Genomic DNA, 20,463 nt, shown 5'->3' with positions numbered 1-20,463 from the left:
CGCCGGCATCCCATAGGGGCGCCAGTTCTAGTTCCGGTTGCCCCTCTTCCAATCCAGCTCTTTGCTGTGGCCTGGGAAAGCAGTGGAAGATGGCCCAAGTCATTGGGTCCCTGCACCCACGTGGGAGACTGGGAAGAAGCTCCTAGCTCCTGGCTTCGGATCAATGCAGCTCTGGCCATTGCAGCCATCTGGGGAGTGAACCAGCGGGTGGAAGACCTCTCTGTCTCTCCCTCTCACTGTCAGTAACTCTACCTCTCAAATAAATAAATAAAATCTTTAAAAAAAAAAAAAAAGAAGGAAAAGTTAAAATCTACTGATAAGTAGTAAGAAAATTTGAAGTATTTTGTAAAATACTGATGTAGTGCTTTTTTTAGTTATCCATACTTAACCAAAATTTATACAATTTATACAATTATAGATATAATACTACGAATTTTTATATTTTTTAAAGGTTTATTTTATTTGAAAGGCAGAGAGAAAGAATAAGATCTTCCATCCACTGATTCACTCTCCAAATGGCTCTGAAGCCAAGGGCTTGGAACTCTATCAGGGTCTCCCACGTGGGCCCAAGTACTTGGGCCACCTTCCACTGCCTTCCCCATGCAAATTAAAAGGGAGCTGCTGGGTCACAAGTAGAGTAGCGGGGCAACGTTGTGGCGTAGGGGGCTAGGTTTCCGCCTGCGGTGACCGTATCCTATATGGGTGCTGGTTAGAGACCTAGCTGCTCTTCTGATCCAGCTCTCTGCTTGTGGCCTGGGAAAGCAGAAGATGGCCCAAAGGCTTGGGCCTTGCACCCAGGCGATAGACCCAGACGAAGCTCCTGGCTTTGGACTGGCTCAGCTCTGGCCCTTGTGGCCATTTGGGGAGTGGACCAGCAGATGGAAGACCTTTCTCTCTCTCTCTCTCTGTCTATAACTCTACCTCTCAGGTAAAAAAATAAAATCTTTAAAAAAAAAAAAAGGACATAGAGTAGCAGGGCTTGAACCTGGTGCTCATATGGTATGCTAGCATTGCAGGCGGTGGCTTAACCTGCTACTCCATGACACTGGCCCCTGAATTTTTTAATTTTTACTTTTTTGGTTAGCACTAATTTTAGCCATTTAACTAAATCAGAAAACTCTCCAATAGTCTTCACACTTTAAATATTAAAACCTAGTACTAACAAGTTTAATCGTTTCATGTCCAGAAGAAGTCTCCAAAAGAACAGCTAATAAAAATTTGTTTGGAAATATCTACAGCAGTTAAAGAAAAACTTGATAGCAAAATGAATTGCCATCCCAGAGGGGCTAAAAACTAAAACTCAAGATTTATTGGCAGTAGAATTTTGTTAGCTTTAAATAAGCTCTATCTTTATTTTTGTAAAGTCTACCCACACTTTACAATTTTATTATTTTCATTTATTTGAAAGGCAGATAGAGACAGAGACAGAGGTCCCATCTGCTGGTTCATTCCTCAAATGACTCAAACAGCCATGGCTGGGCCAGGCTGAAGCCAGGAACCCAGAACTCAATCCAGGTCTCATACATGGGTGGCAGAGACCCAACCACTTCAGCCATTAACTGTTGCCTCTCAGGGTATGCATTACAGGAAGCTGGAATCTAAAGCAGAGTTGGATCATAAACTCCTAAATGGGATGTAGGATTCCCAAGTATCACCTTAACCTCTGTACTAAATTCCTGCCCCTAAACTTTTCAAAGCCAATCTTAAAAAAAGCTTATCACAATCAGACAAAATTCCAGTATATCATATAGTCAATCAAAGTCAGTTAATTATAGAACTGTAGGAAAGCTATTTTACTTTCAAATATACAGGCATTAATCAAGACTGAAATATGTTATTAATAATATGAAATGTTTTATCCTTTAACTGTATTCATCCTAGCTTTCTTCCTTTTTTAAATTTTCTTCTAATATGGCTTAGATTGGAAAACTCCTAATTACAAATTAGGATAATCTATTAACCAGAAAACAGGTCACCATGGCTATATGGTGGATGGGTGTGTATGCTTCTCTTATGTCTCATCAAGGGTATAACAACCACACACACTGTCACATTTGAGGGTATTTCAAAAAGTACACTGAAAATGAAATTAAAAATTTTGGTATAAAAAAAGAAATCAATGCACAATTTTCTCAAAATAAGTATTTTCCATGTATTATGAAAAAAGTTCTACATCAAAACAAGCTCATACTTTTCATTTTTCTAAGATAGATGGCTTTCTTTCTAAATACTCTATCCACTGCATCCACTTATCTACATCACTGGCCCAAAATTAGTTATCTGTAAGCACAAACACAGTGAAATCTAACATCTAGAAATATCTGAACTACCCTACGGTACACCTCATCCCACTCTAACCAGTATCCTGTTCCTTTCTCAGTATTTTTCTCAGAAGGTAAATTTGCCTTGATTCTGAAAGAGAACAAAGACAACACTTTTTACTTGTAGCAAAGCAAGTCCTAAAAACTAATGCCAATTTTAAGGAAGCCTCCTTAATACATCAAAATTTTTATACTGTATAATAATTACTGGAACTAAATTGCTATATCACTATTTTCTAATTTTCAATCCAATTCAAACTGCTTTTAAACAAGACATTTCAGTTATCTTCTGAGAATTTTCCATCAATTCTATCCCCCTACTTTTATTATTAAGCACTGCCAAATTTACAATTATTTTCATTCAAGAAAACTCCTGACAATTAAAAACCTAACTTTTCTAAGTACAGTTTCAGGAGTATGTTTTCTACTCACAGGTAAATGATGTATCACTTGGAAACCGAAGGCTCCCTCTCAAAGAAATAAATCAGTTGCCCCAACTTTCCCTCTTTTCAAACAAGGCTGCTGTTTCTGGCTGTGAAAAAGGCTGAGGAGTTGTTTCCTGTAGTGTGTGCACTAATCAAAAACTGGCAAGGAGACACGTACAATTGCAAGGGAGTACTTCTATTACAGTTTGATGTGCTAGCACATTATAAACAGGAAAAAAAAAGTTTGGTCAAAAGCCATTACGCTTCCTTATAAATTAAAACTTCAAATTCAGTATATTCAAACACTGTGGTTGTGACTGACAGAAAACAGCTTATTCTAGCTTTTCATGTTAACTCTAAGTAGACATTTGTGTTGAGTCTGTTAACATTAAATCTATCACTTATTTCTCAAAATTTTCTCATGTCCAAGAAATTACTTATAAATAGCTGTTGCTACATTTCAAATTACTCAAGTAAAAAATGTAAAACATCCTTAAGTTCAAGGATCATACGAAGGTATTTTTGAAAACCACACTGGATTACAGATTGGAAGAAAATACAGCTGTCCTTTAAATTAAACTTGGAGAAAAGTCAGCAATGAGCAAATAGGTTCTATTTTCTAAACTCAGGCAAAAATAAAACAAAACTCTAGTTTTCCCTTAAGACAATCTGTCTTACGTTGTAGATTTTCATGGAAAAAACTGAATTACAAGTTTAAACCAGCAATACAGGGGAAAAAAATAGAGCATTTTAGTACAAATTTTGAAATCCATGAATAATTTTTTCATAATACAGTTTCATGAAATTTTTGAAGATTTATTGTGTTCATGGTCTTAAAAATTTTTTGCACCAAAATAAACATCTTTTAATTTCATTTTCCTCAAACTTTCTGAAGAAACCTTATATTTGTTTCTTTATTGTGATAAGTACATGTATTGATTCTACACTTGATCTTAGCCAAAAGGCCAACAAGCAATACATATGAGTTGATTCTAAGTAACGCTGATAACAATTATGTTAGTCTTAAAGGAACTTACACAGAAAAGCAGAAGATTCAATTTAGGCTTGGGCTGAATATATAACAACATAAATTTTCTCCAATAAAGAATATTTATAGAGTATTTAATAAATAAATAAATAAATAATGGAGTGGCAGGAAATGAAAGCTATTAAGAAGCAATCAGGAATAAAGTATTTTTACTCTAATAAAACCATTCATATAATTATACTGACAAAATATGTAATTTCAAAGTTTTCATTGAAATTACAATATCCATCTGAAGACAAACTATCACTGAACATGTATCTATGATTTCTTAAGACAGAGAGGAACACACACATTTGAAATGGGGATCATGATCAAATTTGTAAGTTAAACATTTTCATGGAAACATGAAATTTAAAGTTTAAACTACTGATACAGGCAAAACAAAAACAGATGTGATATAGTAGAAACTGTTCCAAACTTGAAAGACTTAATGTATACCTGGTAGTTGTGAACAAATCAGAAAAAATTTGGTACCCACTTCCCTAGCCTTATGAGTACAGTACAGGCTGAATCTCAGCCTTGACTCAAACCCTTCCGCTTTGTGCTGTATATCAACTCCTGATCTGGCAAATTCAAACTCAGTTCTACCACTTACTAGCTCGGCATCTTAAGTAAGTGATTTAACTGAGTTTACATTTCTTTTTTTTTTTTTTTTTTTTTTTTTTGATTTTTTGACAGGCAGAGTGGACAGTGAGAGAGAGAGACAGAGAGAAAGGTCTTCCTTTGCCGTTGGTTCACCCTCCAATGGCCGCCGCGGCCGGCGTGCTGCGGCCGGTGCACTGCACTGATCCGATGGCAGGAGCCAGGTACTTCTCCTGGTCTCCCATGGGGTGCAGGGCCCAAGCACTTGGGCCATCCTCCACTGCACTCCCTGGCCACAGCAGAGAGCTGGCCTGGAAGAGGGGCAACCAGGACAGAATCCGGCGCCCTGACCGGGACTAGAACCCGGTGTGCCGGCACCGCAAGGCAGAGGATTAGCCTAGTGAGCCGCGGCGCCGGCTGAGTTTACATTTCTTTATCAACAAAATTAAGATTATCATCTGTTAACAGGATTGTAACAGGTATTTTATAGAATGGTGTTTGTTAAAGCACCTAATGTGGGACTTAAATGAATGGCAAAATGATGACAATAAAACAAAAATTCTTTCCTTCCACAGAAAAGATGAATTATATTCCTTTTCACATCTAAAAACCAGTAAATCACCAAGAAATAAAATACTACATTTGAGTTGGCCTAGTTTAAAAGGTAGCAGAAATTAACAATATAAGGCAGCATTTCTCAAATTGACTTTTACCAATTCTTAACATTAGTTCAGTAAGCACTTATGCGCAGGAGGATGGACAGTAAATTCAATGACCAAATATTCGCAGGAGGATGGACAGTAAATTCAATGACCAAATATTCTAAGTCTGCATTCTGTATCAATCTCTCATATAGATTCAAGCCTAGCAACATTCAAAACACTCCAAGAAATGCTGTAATAAGAAACTGTTAATTCATTTAACTCAGAGTTCTCAAAATGCATTTAGTCACAGAACTCTTTTTGTTTGCCTGTTTCTATTAATATCTCATTGGACTAGTTTTTGTTTTTGTTTTTGTTTTTCCCCACAAGACTAAAATTTCGAAACAGTACAGGGAAATCTGAGCTGTGCTTTATGTGTCTGATGCCATATGAACAACACCAGCTCATCTTAGCTCATCTTATTAAGACACCAAACAGAACATTAGTTAATAATTTTATCACTTTTATAAACTTATGACATACAGAAATTCAAAATCTGAAAACTGCTTTTCAGTATTTTGATATAACAGTTTGTGAGTTTGATATAAAAAGTACATTTCAGGACTTCAAATTAGGCCACATGCAAATCTTTTTGTATCTAAAAATCATGTCACAATGACTGAACATTTATGCCATAAGCTTTAGCTCTATGTGGCTAACAGTAAGCAATCAGTCACACAGCCTTTCCAAAAAAAAGAGGTGTTCTTGGCCTAGAATTTAAATTGCCATTACTTATATTCTCTTAAATCCCTCTTCCTTTCCAAACACATTTATATTAAGATACAGATGAACTAAATCAAAACATTTTCTATAATTCTGCTATTTTTACTTACCTAATATTTTCACAGCATAATGAGGACTTTCTAAGATAATTCCTTCCTCTGTATCAAATATAGGGTTATCTATTCCAGTTTTTGGAGGAATTTGAGCCAGTTTCTTAAGTCTCATGGAGGAATTAAGGTCAAGTTCTTGTTTTTTCCCTTCTTCTTCTCGCCTACGTCTCATGTCTTCCTGCTGTTGCCGAATACGCTCCAACTGTGCACTTCGCCGAACTGGCATCATCCTGGTGCCCAAATCTCCAGGACAGTCCACAGCCATCTCTCGGTGCTTTGAATGTTCCTCTGGTGATGCAAGACCAACATTTTTTACTTCACTGTCTGATTCTTCTGTGACATGCCCATTCATATGGGATGTTGTCATGGTTATCTATATGAACTTGCACCAATTTCTATAAATCAATTTTTCCTATAAAGGCAATTCTCTTGAGATTTGGTAGTATAAAATCCATGTTACTTCAAAAAAAATTCTTACATCACATAATAACGCTATGAAAAAGTATCCATGAAGGAAATCTAAGGGGAAAAATGGGGGAGGGGAATATAAGAATTATAAAAGCAGATTGTACAAAGCTTACTTCTAATCTTCACACAATATAGAAAATATCTAATAAGCATACAATATTATATTACTATGTAGATTAAGTACTTTCATTTTACAGATAATTCTCTGGAAATCAACGTGTTGTAAAAGAAAAAAGTCTTCTCTCAAGAATTTAAAGCATACTAAGAAAAATTATATACAGCAAGTGAGAAAATACAGTTTTGGTGACTGGTTTGGTAGAGAAAGTTGCTCATAAAAAAGGTGTTTTAATCATCTTTTGTAGTTTCAACATTGTATTTTATGTTCAATTAACTAATACATGGGATTGAAATAACTTCCTAGTTTCTGTAAAGAAACTTAATCAACTGATCTAGCATATAGCGAGGCCATGTCAGTAGCTCACTTGAAAACAGGCAGTATTTTAGGGAACAATTCACTAATTTCTAGGAGTTTTTGAGATGAAGAAGAAACCCAACTTCAATTACCATTAAGGCATCTACAGGATAAAACTACACAAAGTCAGAAAAGGCCTTCCTGGGTTATTATCTTTATGACTAGTCAGATTAAAAGAAGGAACTGGGGTAAATGATTATGAGGATTTATTTAGAGAAAATAGTAGTATCTGTTCAAGTCAAAAGTTTTAGAAGCCATACTGTAGAGCAAAGAGAAAACTGAATTTTCTTTCCTTTTTTTAAGATTTATTTTATTTATTTGAAAGGCAGAGTTAGAGAGAGAGAAGGAGAGACAGACAGAAGTCTTCCATCAGCTGCTTAACTTCCCAAATCCTAAGGCTACACCCAGGTGGCCAAAGCCAGGAGCCTGGAGCTTCTTCCAGATCTCCCATATGGATGCAGGGCCCCAAAAACTGTACTTTCATTCTGGCTCTACTACTTCCTCTAGCTTTCTGATTTAAGAACAATTTCTCCCTCAAAATCTCAGATTTACTTAAAAAATTTATTTGCAGAATTGTTCTGAGTTTTAAACAATATATGCAAGTTACAAAACAAAAAATATATACTTATATTATTAGTATTAATTTGATTCTATTTAAAAATCCCATCAACACATTAAAAAAAAAATTTTATTGGGGCTGGTGCTGTGATGTAACAGGTAGAGCCATGCCTGCAATGCTGGCATCCCATACGGTGCTGGTTCAAGTCCTGGCTGCTCCACTTCTGATCCAGCTCTCTGTGATGGCCTGGGAAAGCAACTGAAGATGGCCTAACTCCTCGGGCCCTTGCACCTGGGTGGGAGACCCGGAAGAAGCTCCTGGCTTCGGATCAGCCCAGCTCCGGTAGTTGCAGCCATTTGGAAAGTGAACCAGCAGATGGAAGATCTCTCTCTCTCTCCCTGACTCTCTGTAACTTTTTTAAATAAATAAATAAATCTTTAAAAAAAATTTTGTGCTGGATTACACTGGCATCAAGCCATTTCTCAGGCATAAATAGGCAGATTGTTTGTGTGTTTGTAAACCCACACATTAAATCTAATTAGTCTTCATTCACTCAAGACTTTAAAAATATTTACAATAATAAACCTACTACCTCCTTGAGTTAAATATTACTTCAATAAATAGGTTGGTTAGAGTACAATGCCAACTAAGCAAAATTAGAGTTTTTCCAGGCAATATTTCAAATGCCAACCAATCTTCCTCAAATGTCTCAGGTCAGTGAAAATAGAGACAGAAGATAGACTGTTTAAGACAAATTCTTCTAGACTATGAGGAAGACTACCACACCACTGATCAGAAAAATGTATGTATGTCACATGAGCCATATGAATTACATTTTTGTAAGAATTTTGGTAGATTCTGTCTTCCATTCAAATTTTAGTTTCTTTTTAACTATGTGATCTACACATAAGTACTTTATTGACAGTAGCTTGCCTTCTTTTGCATTAAAATGAGAGCATTTAGATTTAAATCAATTCTTAAATTTTATACGTTGATCATATACAAATGCAAATTCAAATTTATTTAAAATTTATTTAAAACTATTTTTATTACAAGTAAGCAGAAACTTCTACAGGAGTTATAGTAGTGCTATGCTTAATTTTAATAATCCGAGTATATATATTTCCAGAAATTTAAAACTCTCAACCTTCACTACTTACAACAATTACTGTGTATTAAAAATAAAATTTGGCTCAATAGGCTAATCCTCCGCCTGCAGTGCCGGCATACCGGGTTCTAGTCCCAGTTGCTCCTCTTCCTGTCCAGCTCTCTGCTATGGCCCCAGAAGGCAGTAGAGGATGGCCAAATCTTTGGGCTCTGCACCCGCAATGGAGACCAGGAGAAGTACCTGGCTCCTGGCTTCAGATCAGTGTGGTGCGCTGGCCGCAGTGGCCATTGAGGGGTGAACCAATGGAAAAGGAAGACCTTTCTCTCTGTCTCTCTCTCTCACTGTCCACTCTGCCTGTCAAAAAATAACTAAATTAATTAATTAAATTAAATAAAATTTGGGGCCGGAGCTGCAGCTCACTTGGCTAATCCTCTACCTGCAGTACCAGCACCCTGGGTTCTAGTCCCAGTTGGGGCACCGGATTCTGTCCTGGTTGCTCCTCTTCCAAGTCAAGCTCTCTGCTGTGGCCCGGGAGTGCAGTGGAGGATGGCCCAAGTGCTTGGGCCCTGCACCTGCATGGGAGACCAGGAGGAAGCACTTGGCTCCTGGCTTCGGATCAGTGCAGCGCCAGCCATAGCGGCCATTTAGGGGGGTGAACCAAAGGAAGGAAGACCTTTCTCTCTGAATCTCTTTCACTGTCTAACTCTGTCTGTCCAAAATAAATAAATAAATAAAAGTAAATAAAATTTGGGGCCAGTGCCGTGGCTCACTTAGTTAATCCTCTGCCTGCAGCGCCAGCATCCCATATGGGCGCCGGGTTCTAGTCCCGGTTGCTTCTCTTCCAGTCCAGCTCTCTGCTGTGGCCCAAGAGGGCAGTAGAGGATGGCCCAGGTGTTTGGGCCCTGCACCCACATGGGAGACCAGGAAGAAACACCTGGCTCCTGGCTTCGGATCGGCACAGCTCTGCCCGTAGAGGGCATTTGGGGAGTGAACCAATGGAAGGAAGACCTTTCTCTCTCTCTCTCTCACACTGCCTATAACTCTGTCAAAAAAATAAAATAAAATAAAATTTAATAATTAACCATGCATTTTTACTTATGCTAGTAAAAAACATAAGCTAGTCTATAAAACTTATGAACTGATATTAAAACTCTAAGGTTATTTATTGCTATTCTTTGCACTAAATCATGAGGGAAAACTGAAAGTCATGTACAAGGGACTGAGCCAGGTGTGATCTGGGTCAGAATTCTCATGCTTGGACTATCGTCATGACTGACTATCTAGATCTAATCTTTAACTGTCAGAAAAACTTTGCAACCTGATAATAATCCACTTACAATTTCATTTCGGTTATCTGCATTGGAGTGTTCACATTCTACTGGGAGACAGCAAAGAATTTATTAGAGACAGGAATCACTGTCTAATTTTTTACTCCCAGTGCTTAGGTAATACACAACATATAGGGATTGCCTAATAAATATTTGTTCAACTAAATTTAGAATGGCATAAATTCATAGAACATAAATACACAGACAATGGACTCTAAACAGGCTGTGGTAAAGGACGTTTGGAAATACTCAAACCATAAGGATACATTTCTATGGACTGTATTTCAATAGGCAACTAAAAATCAGACAGACAGTAGAATATGATCCAGGCAGATGAAATCACATGATCAACAGGAAGGAAGAGTGTGAGAATGGTACTTTCAGAGAACAGAATAGAAGATAATCAAGCTGGATGGGACGAATGGGAGCATGTAAAAGGATAAAACTGAAAACGCAAGCAGGAGACCAGATTGAGACGAGTTTTAGAGCTAAAGACCTTTATCTTGAAATTGGTAAGAATCATTAAAAGATATTGAGCAGAAAATGTTGTGATCATATGCAATTTTACAGAAATATCACTCTGAAGTGTCCAAGCATAGAAGACTGACCGTAGGGTGGCAATGAGATCAGTTTGAAAGCACTCATAAGAAACAGTCCCTGGGGCGGGCGTTATGGTGTTGCAGGTTAAGCCACCATTTGCAATGCTGGCATCCTATATGGGTGTTAGTTGGAGACCTGGATGCTCTACTTCTGATCCAGCTCCCTGCTAATGTGCTTGGGAGAGTAGCAGAGGACAGCCCAAATGCCTGGGCCCCTGCACCTAAAGTGTGGGAGATCCAGAGGAAACTCCTGACTCTTGGCTTCAGCCTGGCCTGGCCCAGCACCAGCCACTGCGGCCATTTGGGGGAGAGAATCAGCGAATGGAAGACTGCTCTCTCTCTGTAACCCTTTCAAATAAGTAAATAAATCATTAAAAAAAGAAAGAAAGAAATGGAGTCCTGAACACTAAGACAATGATAATGAAGAAAAGTTATAATGAAGAAATATTTAAGTTATATAATTAGTAGAATTTAGTGTCTATTTCACACAGCATAGCAAAAAGATGGAGAAAGGTTTTGTTTGGTTATGGGAGACAGAGTTCTGTAAAAGGAAGCTAAACAAGCTTCAATAAATGCGAATGACTGAGATTAAGGGAACTGAAAATAGCTTAAGAGGTACAGGCCCACAGAAAACTTGGTAACAACAGAATCATTTATGTAAGAGCTGGGATGCAAGAAGGTTAGCAGAAATACAGTTTTCTACATAATTACTACTCTAATTTTTAGGCAAAGAGAAATGGATATGCATAACCATCTTCAGTCTATACTAGAGTCCAGAACTCTAGAATATTTTTCAATTCATCCTTCTCCCACTTCTACAACAAATACTGCCCTTTAACCAGCAGCTGGGATGTCTCATTTTAAGTCATCAGCATTCCTCTGACATTCTAAGAGGTTGGACTACTTGTTTCCATAGAAACAGCTTTGTCAGCTAACATAGGACTCAGGCCAAGAACAGTGAAAAGAACTTACATTGTGCAAACTGGAAAAACCTTGTCTACTGTCCTTAGTTTCTGTTCTTTGGTTTTTCATAAAACTCAGGCTAACTTTCTTAATCTGTAAAATAGAAAAACAAAACTTAATCAAGTGAAGAAGTCTGTAGTGTCTTTGAGGGGAAAAAGAAAGCTTAATCAATATAACACCAAACTCTGTTTACAGATAGGTAAAATTTCTTAGTATACAGTCATAAAAATACACCATTACCACCACCACCCCAGTCTCTAAGGGACATGAATTACAATCAATGTTGCTGTGTATTAGTGCTGTTGGGAATGTCAAAAGATGCAGCCACACTGAAAAATCTGGCAGTTCCTCAAAAGGTTAAAAATAGTTATCCTACATCCCAGCAATTCTGTTCCTAGGTATACAGCAACAGAAATGAAAACATACATTTACAGGTAAAAGTACATGCAAAAACATTCATAGCATTATAAACAGTCAAAAAGAAAAAATTAAAATGCCTATCAACTGATGAATCAAAAGTTGTAGATTCATAAAGAAGTAGTATTATTTTATAAAGAGAAATGAAGTACACACATATCCTACAATATAGCTGAATCTGGAAAACAGAAGTTAAAGACGCCAGTCACAGGGTGGGCCTTGGGCCCCGCAGTGAAGACTTTGGATGGGATGCCTGAGTCCAATATCAGTGTCTGATGATGAGCTCTGGCTCCTGACTCCAGCTTCCTGCTAAGGCTGGACCCTGGGAGGAAGCAGCGATGGCTTAAGTGGTTGGGTCCTAGCCACCCATGTGAGAGCCTTGCATTCTGAGCTTCCACCTCTGACCTTGGCCAAGCTCAGGCTGTCACAGCATTTAGAAAGTGAACCAACAGATGGGACCTCTCTTTATCTATCTGTCTCTCAAAATAATTAATTAATTAAAAATATGGAATTCTGTTTAGCAATAAAAAAGATGTTCTACTGATATACATGACAACATGGATGGCCTAAAAAACATAATCCCAAATATTAGAGTCCACACTGTATGATTCCATTTATATGAAATTTCTAGAAAGGGCAAAATTAATACTGTAACAGAAAGCAGTTTGGTGGTTTCCTGGGGCAAAGGGTGGGAGTAGAGAGTCACCTCAAAAGGACATGAGGAAATTTTTTTCCCTGTGAAACTAGTGTTTAAAAATTAATTTCAATATTATATAAATTTACCAAAATTCACACCATATCCATAAAAACATATGAATTTTATAGAATGTAAATTATACTTCAATGATGCTTTTAAAAACTCATTAAGTCAAACATTTAAAATTAGGGAATTTTAATGTAGTATATCTATTTAGCTGACTTTAAAAAAAAAAACAAAACCTCAAATCACACAGTTTAGATGACATCTTGTTGCACGGAAACTGTATCTGAAAGAGACTGATTAAAAGACCATCATTGGGAGGTTGGTATTGTGGTGCAGCAAGTTATCAGAGCACTAAGTGCCAGCTGCTCCACTTCCGATCCAGTTCCCTGCCAATGAGCCTGAGAAAGCAACAGAAGGTGGTCAAGTACTTGGATCACTGCCAACCACATAAGGGATCCTGGCTTCAGTTCCAGGCTGCTGGCTTCAGCTGGCAGCCCCATGCAGCCATCGGGGGGAGTGAACCAGCAGCTGGAACATCGATCTCCCTTAGCCTAATTTAAATAAATAAATCTTTAAAAAGAAAAAAGATCACTGTATATTCCAAAAACAAGTCATATACTAGCATCACATAAATGACCCTATTTACCCAATAAATGTTTAACTCTGAATAAATTTAATTTTCTAACAATGAACAGGCCACACATATTTATAGAAAGAATTTAGTTATGTACAAAACTAAGTGAATAGAAGTTTAATGGAAATATATTTGGGGCTAGTCATGGAGGATATTTCCTCAGAAATTATTAGTCAGTAAAAAAGGCACAATTTAAACAAAAGTAAATAGATCACTCAATATTTAATTGAAAAATTACTTCTTAAATTACAGAACTAAAAAACTTTTTAATATTAAGAAAATTTTAAACCACATATAAAATAAAAATTACTTTAAAAACTATTAAGCAAATTCATAAAACAGACAAATCAGGCCCCCTAAAAGACCAAGTGCAATGTCCTGTGTTTGGTTTTCAATGGAATACTCTGACAAGTCCTACAATAAGGACATTTCTAAAATTCCACAAAGTTCATGTTTTAGGTTTCAGATAGTATCATTTAGATAACGGCATTCCAAAAAAGCCAATGCTTTTCTCATAGCTTTAAAACTAACTGCATTTAGAATGCACAATGCCACTTAAATTTGTAAAGAATAGAAGCAAACTTCTCATAATAAAAGAGTCTTCAAAGTAAAAATCTAATAAATAAAGATCTCAAAGGAGAATAAAGGCAATATGAGTAACAACTTAAAAATCACTCAAATCATCTGCTTTCATGGGCAGAAAAAAAGCCCACACGATTCCAAACACTTGATTCAGTTAGATAACAATAAGGCAATATCATTAGATTAGAAGATAAATCTTTTTCAGATGCAAACATTCAGAGATCTGGTAGCTTTTCTAGTCCTGGCAAAAAAAAAAAAAAACATATATAAAACACATCTGGGGGAGACACTGAGGCATGGCATGTGAAGCTGCTGCTTGGAATACCCACATCCTATGTGAGAATGCCTGGTTCAAGTGTTGGCTACTCTGCGCTTCTGATTCAGATTCCTGCTAATGCACCTGGGAAGCAGTGGATGATGGCTCAAGTATTTGGGTGCCTAACACACACTTGGGAGACCCAGATGGAGTTCCTGGGCCCTGGCTTCAGCCTTGTCTACTCCTGGCTGTTGTGGGTATTTGGGGAATGAACTAGCAGATGAAGATCTCGCTTTCTCTCTCTGTCACTCTGACTTATAAATAAATAAATAAATACATCTAAAAGAAAAAACACATAGCAATTGAAAGATTTAATTTACAAGTTCCTATTCTCACCTTGATATTCTAGGCCATACAATTGCCTTGAGACAAAATAAGATTAACATGGACAAAACAGTTGAAAAAAAATACTGCTGCATTTACAATTTGCTATCTATATTCTAAAATACTCATAAAATTTTTCAAATATTTATTTCCAAACTGGATACTCACATGCAGAAGAATGAAACTGGACCATTATTTCACATCATAAAAGAAAATTTCAACTTGGGGCAGGGCATTGGCCTATCAGGTGAGTTACTACTTGGGATACCCACATCTCATATGGGTTCAAGTCCCGGTTTCATTCCCAATTCCAATTTCTTGCTAATGCACACCCTAGGAGGCAGAGGGCAATGAGGTTCAAATAGTTACATCCCTGCCACTCTGGGAGAGACCTGCATTGAGATCCTGATTCTCAGTTTCAGCTTGGACCAGCCCCAGCCATGGCAGCCATTGGGAAGTGAACCAGTGGGTTACTGATATTTTGGACTAGATAGCTCTTCGTTATGGGCAGTGTCCTTTGCATTTTTAGTAGCATCTCTGGCTTTTACGAAGTAGATGCCAGTTAGTACAACTGTCTTTCCCAAGTTACAGCAGTGAAAATGTTTCTGGACATTGTCAAATTTCCTGAGAGGGGATGATGAATGGCAAAAATCAACCTTGGTTGAGAAACCATTAGTATCCACAAATGTTTCAGAAGTACTAAGGAGATAATTGAAGATAAATTTCAGCCAAAGCTGAGACACCCTGAGTTAAACACGAGAATATTAACTAATATTTTCTAATATAACTCGTAACCTGCAGCATTCAGTCTTCAATATTATTCAAAGATTTCTCATGTACACTGTGGCACCATAGGTTAAGCCTTGGCCTGTTGTGCTAGCATCCCATATGGGCTCCAGTTCGAGTCCCGGCTGCTCTTCTAATCGTGCTCTCTCTGCTAATGGCGTAGGAAAGCAGTATATGGGATGCTGGTGTTGCAGATGGCAGCTTAACCTGAAGCGCTACAACACACAGGCCCTCTTGATTTTCTTTCACATCTCCATAGGGATTCTCTCTTTTAAACAAGGAGACTTTATGAGAAACATATTTGCAAATCCAAACACCTACCAGACTCTTCTTGCTTTTGTTATGCCTAAAATTTAGGCATGCCCTTAGGTACCCCCAGGGAACACTGGGGTTGCATACTGGATCCTACTTTACCACCTTCCTATACACATGTAGATACAACTGTAACAGAAGTACCTTGCAATATAAAGAATCATATTATGAGGGGACAAGAGAGCACTGAGATTCTTTCTTTTAGCCAGATAATTAAGTTCTCTATATATTTTAGGTATTAGCTTCATCCAGGTCTCCCACTTGGGTAGCAGGGATCCAAGTACCTGGGCCATTTTTCACCACTTTTCCCATGCTATGAGCAGGGAGCTGGATTGGAAGTAGAGCAGCCAGGACTTGAGCCAGCATCCATATGGGATGTCAGTGTCACAAGCAGCAGCTTTACCTGCCACACCACAATGCCAACCCTTCCTATATTTTTCAGATGACATTTCCTGAAGTGAAAAGTGTTTTGCTTTTAATCTGTGGGAAATTCTCTATTTGTTCATATCAAAGACAAAGCTGAAAGTCTTAGGATGATATTCAAGACCACACGCTCATAGCAGGAATTGGTTGGAAGCCAAAGAGTATCAAAGATATCAAATGGTTGGTTACTTGAACTGCTCCATTATCACCTTCAATTCCTTAGTAATAAAAGATTAAATGTACCCAAAAGGTTAACAAGTTTTTTTTAAAAAAGGCACTAGGACAAAAGTTAATTTTCAAACTACCTAGAAATGCATTTTTTTAACATGTGGTTTAAAATTACAAGCAATATGGCTTTTCTGTGGCTAACAGTCAAGAATGTATATGGCCTAGTTGCAGAATAAGAATGGTCTAGATAAGGGACAGTGTAAGAGATAGAAGATAAACCAGAGGATACTCTGAATGCTTAACTAAATTGTTTGAATTTTCTCCTGCAAGCACTGGGAAGAGTATAGGTTTCTGAGTTAGAAAACAAACATGGCTTTTCAGAAAGCAAAATCTATTCTATACTGTAACCAGAGTTTGACTAGGAAGGAAATAAAGCAGCCAGTGAAAACAACGTTTTAATACTTTGCACATGAGAGCATAAAGAGTAGTAGAAGGAATGGAAAGGGATAATTCCAAACAATGGTTTTACAAAAGGATAGATGTGACAGGATTGAGACCAGCCAAATATAATTCTAAAACACTGTTTGACTATTAAAGCTGAGAGAATTCTGGAACTTTAAAAAAGGAAAATTTAGAGAATAAGATTTATCACCTGGGTGGAAGGAGTCTGGAGACAAGAGCTGGAAAGGAGATTTATTATAAATTCCTTCTTACAAGTATTGCATTTAAAGTGAGAGTTTTAGCAAATTCTTAAATACTAGATAGGACACCAAGGAGAAAGGATAGAAATACATAATATATATCATAATATTCAACATTATACAACATTATATAAAATAGTTATATTATAACTCCTCAACATAGCATGAGGATTTACTTCTCATAAATCCTTATCTTACATTTGTAAAGTGTTGCAGCTTCTACAGCAAAATCAAGCACATTATATAGTTTAATCTCCCAATTTCCCTGAAAGGTAGGTAGGTCAGATGTCCCCGTTTGCCAGACATGTAAAAACTGAAAGTTAAACTGAAAGGACAAGAGCTAACCTCCAAAGGGGTGAACCCTTCTGTGATCTGTTTGTTACATCTCTATAAAATGACATATGCTGACACATACTCCCTTCAAAAACCACAAAATTATACCAGATCAGAGAAAACTCATCTTTTTCTTTCAACTGATTGCTTCATAAAATAAATTTTAATATGATAATTAACTTCACTGTTATATATGTTAAAAGACTACATGTTTATTTTAGCACCTGAATGTGGTAACAAGACATTTATTGCTCAAAGTTCCCAAACACTTAGCTAACCAAACAGCAGAAGCAGTCATGGGTAGAAATGTGAATGAATTTTCCTACTACCTATGAAAAGGGAAACTCAGCTACCAATATTCCAGTTTCCTAGTGATGTTCCTGGGTTTAGTACATACCTCCTGCTTCTGACTACAGTTTCCTGCTAATGCAGACCTGGGAAGCAGTAGTGATGGCTCAAATAATTGGGTCCTTATCACTCCTGTGGGAGACCTGGATTGAGTTCCAGGTTCCTAGCTTTGGTCCTAGACAGAATGTTGCAATCATTTGAAGAGTCAGTCAGTGCATGAGAGCTTGTGCTGGCTCTCTACTTCTTAAAAAAAAAAAAAAAAAAAAAAAAAGAAAGAGAGAAAGAGAGAGAAAGAGAGAGAGAAAGAGAGAGAGAAAGAAAGAGAGAAAGAGAGAGAGAAAGAAAGAGAGAAAGAGAGAAAGAGAGAGAGAAAGAGAGAAAGAGAGAAAGAAAGAAAGAAAGAAAGAGAGAGAAATCTAAATGGCACTGCTAGGGCACTTAAAAAAAAAACAAGATAACATTACAGATTTCTTAGCCTGACATACATTTGGCTTCCCTTGACTTTGTACCAGAATACTTTTCCCACTTTGTTTCTCCATCCTTCATCTTCCAAATCAGGTTACTCAGTATTTCTCACAGGAAGGGACTTCAAAAAGTTTATGAAAAATTAAGTTTATTTTGATGCAAAAAAGTGAAATCCATTTACTTTTTCATAACATGAATTTTCCATATTTTTTTGAAGTCTCCTCAAACAAGCCCTGAATTTTCCACCTCTACAGATTACACATTGTTTCTTATACCCAGAAAAATTCCTCTCTGTTCAATATTTTTAATTGTTAATTTTTCTTTTCCAGCAAGTGTCATGAAATGTTGCTTAATCCTGTCTGCTCCCTTCTACAACCTATTCTTCTAGAGAACTTAATCTAATTTTCTTCTATAGCATTTATTTTCTACCTTGAATACAGAACATTTATCAATTCAAGTATACTACAAATTTTTTAAGGTAGAATTTAATGAGCTCTAATTTGATGAGCTCATACTATGTGCAATATAGTTATCTCTCCTTATTTATATTTTGTTACTCCTTGTCAATAAGAACAAAGGAGAGTTTAATATGAAATATTGAGAGAGCACACATTCATACATATAGCTTTTATTATGATATATTGTTATAATTGTAGCTATTGTTAATCTCTTACTATGCCTAATTTATAAACTAAAGTCTACCATGTAAATGTATGTACAGGAGAAAACAACATAGTATAAGGAAATCACTTCAAAAACATTGTGAAAATATAATTAAACCATACATAATTTCATTTTTCCCAAACCAATTTTAATTACTTTCCTATATATAGAATTTGGCATCCATGGCGGGGCGGGGGCACACAGAATATATCCCCCAAAGATAAGGGGGGGCTGTAGTATATCATGTTATATACACAAATGTTTCATGAATGAAAATCTTTTTTGGCCAAAGAACTACTTATGGTGGGGTGAGGTGGCTGGACTTTCTTAGTACAAATGACAAATGTCCCTATTTATAATTTTACAAATACAGTTAAATCAATATGAATTGCAGGGAGATGGTGGGCTGGCCCTTACACCTAAGATTCATTCTATGGACAGACAGCTATTTATGAGAGAGATGCATATGAAAGTGAGTTACAGCCTTTCTTCTTACATCAAATGAACACTTTCCTTTAAATTAATAAAGAACTGAAGAACAGTATTAGTTGTGTGATTAAATATCTCTTCTGAGGACAATGCTCCTAAGACTGCAAGAATTATAAATTCTGGTAGAAGAAAGAAATACACAGGTTAAGATAGGAAAAACTTAAGAGCTAAATATATTTTTTATAAAATACAAATATTCCTAAATTGATGTGAATTAGAAGAACATCTGAGCCAGCTTTGTGACCCAGCAAGTTAAACTTCAGCTTGTGATGTTGGCATCTCACACTGAAGCACTGATTTGAGTTCTAGTCACTCCACTTCCTATCCACCTCTCTGCTATGTGCCTGGGAAGGCAGCAGATGATGGCCCAAGTCCTTGGGCTTCTGCTGTCCATGTAGGATACCAGGATGAACTCCTAGGTCGTGGATTTAGCCTGGCCCAGACCTGGATGTTGTGACCATTTTGGGAGTGAACCAGTGGATGAAAAAGCTCCCCTCTCTGTTGATCTGCCTTCCAAATAAGAAAAAAAATTTTTTTAAGAATATTTAATGGATTATTATTAAGGACTCTAAAGAATAGTCCCTTTAAAAAAAAGTCCTTTTTTTATACTTTTATTCATTTTAGCCTAAAGTAAAACTAAAAAAATAACAAACAGAAACATTTATAAAAACAAAAGTGTATTCAGCTCTGGCCTTTGCAGCCAGTTGGGGAGTGAACCAGTGGATGAAAGACCCCTCTCTCTCTCTCTGCCTCTCCTCTCTCTGACTTTCAAATAAGTAAATCTTAAATAATAAAAAAAAAAGATACAGCAAATATTTTTAAAAAATGTGTATTAAAGTGCACAAACACACACACATTTAGGGTACTATTTATGACAATGTTAAAAGTTAAAATGACCTAAACCTACTTCCCCATCAAAATAAAAGAATCATTAAAGCAAATAATTTAAAACAAAATATTTTAATAGGAATTATACTTTGTTATTAAAGAGCTAACAAAATCAAGACAGCATTCTGAAACAAATCATGCAGATTTAAATTTCCATTCCTAGCCTCCAATATCTTTCCCATACTGCCATGTACAGCTCAAGTCCCAGAAGGATTTACTGATGGTTCTAACTTAATCATTAAGCCTTAAAGTACTTATTTTCTCTGTTTGTCATTAATCTGTCCTATGTGGCCCTGTTATTAAATTTTCATGTAGGAATATCTTATCTTCTCAACTACACTGCAAATACTCTAACAATTTCAACCTACTGGTAGTGGGTCTTTAAGCCCCTGTACAGTGTTATGCATGCTCATATTAGAAACTCAATACCTGCCACATCAAACTTGAATGAGCATTTAGATAGTATATATACCAAGTATTTAAATTTATATATCCAACTATTGT

The 20,463-nt window shown here is 36.7% G+C and overlaps 1 protein-coding gene across 8 annotated transcripts in view; it reads right to left on the bottom strand.

Annotated features, from left to right (window-relative positions):
• PALS1 (protein associated with LIN7 1, MAGUK p55 family member) overlaps positions 1-20,463 on the bottom strand; it is an 80,003-nt gene that overhangs the window by 43,327 nt on the left and 16,213 nt on the right. For 5 of the 8 annotated variants that reach the window (XM_017349352.4, XM_089322119.1, XM_070065123.2 and 2 more), the window contains exons 2-3: positions 11,417-11,500; positions 5,911-6,429 (exon numbers count right to left, since the gene is read on the bottom strand). The exons of 1 other annotated variant lie outside the window; for it this stretch is intronic. In XM_017349352.4, coding sequence (XP_017204841.1) covers positions 5,911-6,277 — 367 coding nt within the window. In that variant the 5' untranslated portion in view covers positions 6,278-6,429; positions 11,417-11,500. The remainder of the gene's footprint in view (positions 1-5,910; positions 6,430-11,416; positions 11,501-20,463) is intronic. 2 more of the 8 variants (XM_002719520.6, XM_089322120.1) reach the window with 1 other exon arrangement.

Source organism: Oryctolagus cuniculus, chromosome 20, assembly GCF_051225735.1.
Source record: "Oryctolagus cuniculus isolate XC-2025 breed Fujian yellow rabbit chromosome 20, ASM5122573v1, whole genome shotgun sequence".
Classification (NCBI taxonomy): domain Eukaryota; kingdom Metazoa; phylum Chordata; class Mammalia; order Lagomorpha; family Leporidae; genus Oryctolagus; species Oryctolagus cuniculus.
The sequence above is the reverse complement of the archived record's forward strand: the minus strand, read 5'-3'. Positions and strand labels throughout refer to the sequence as shown.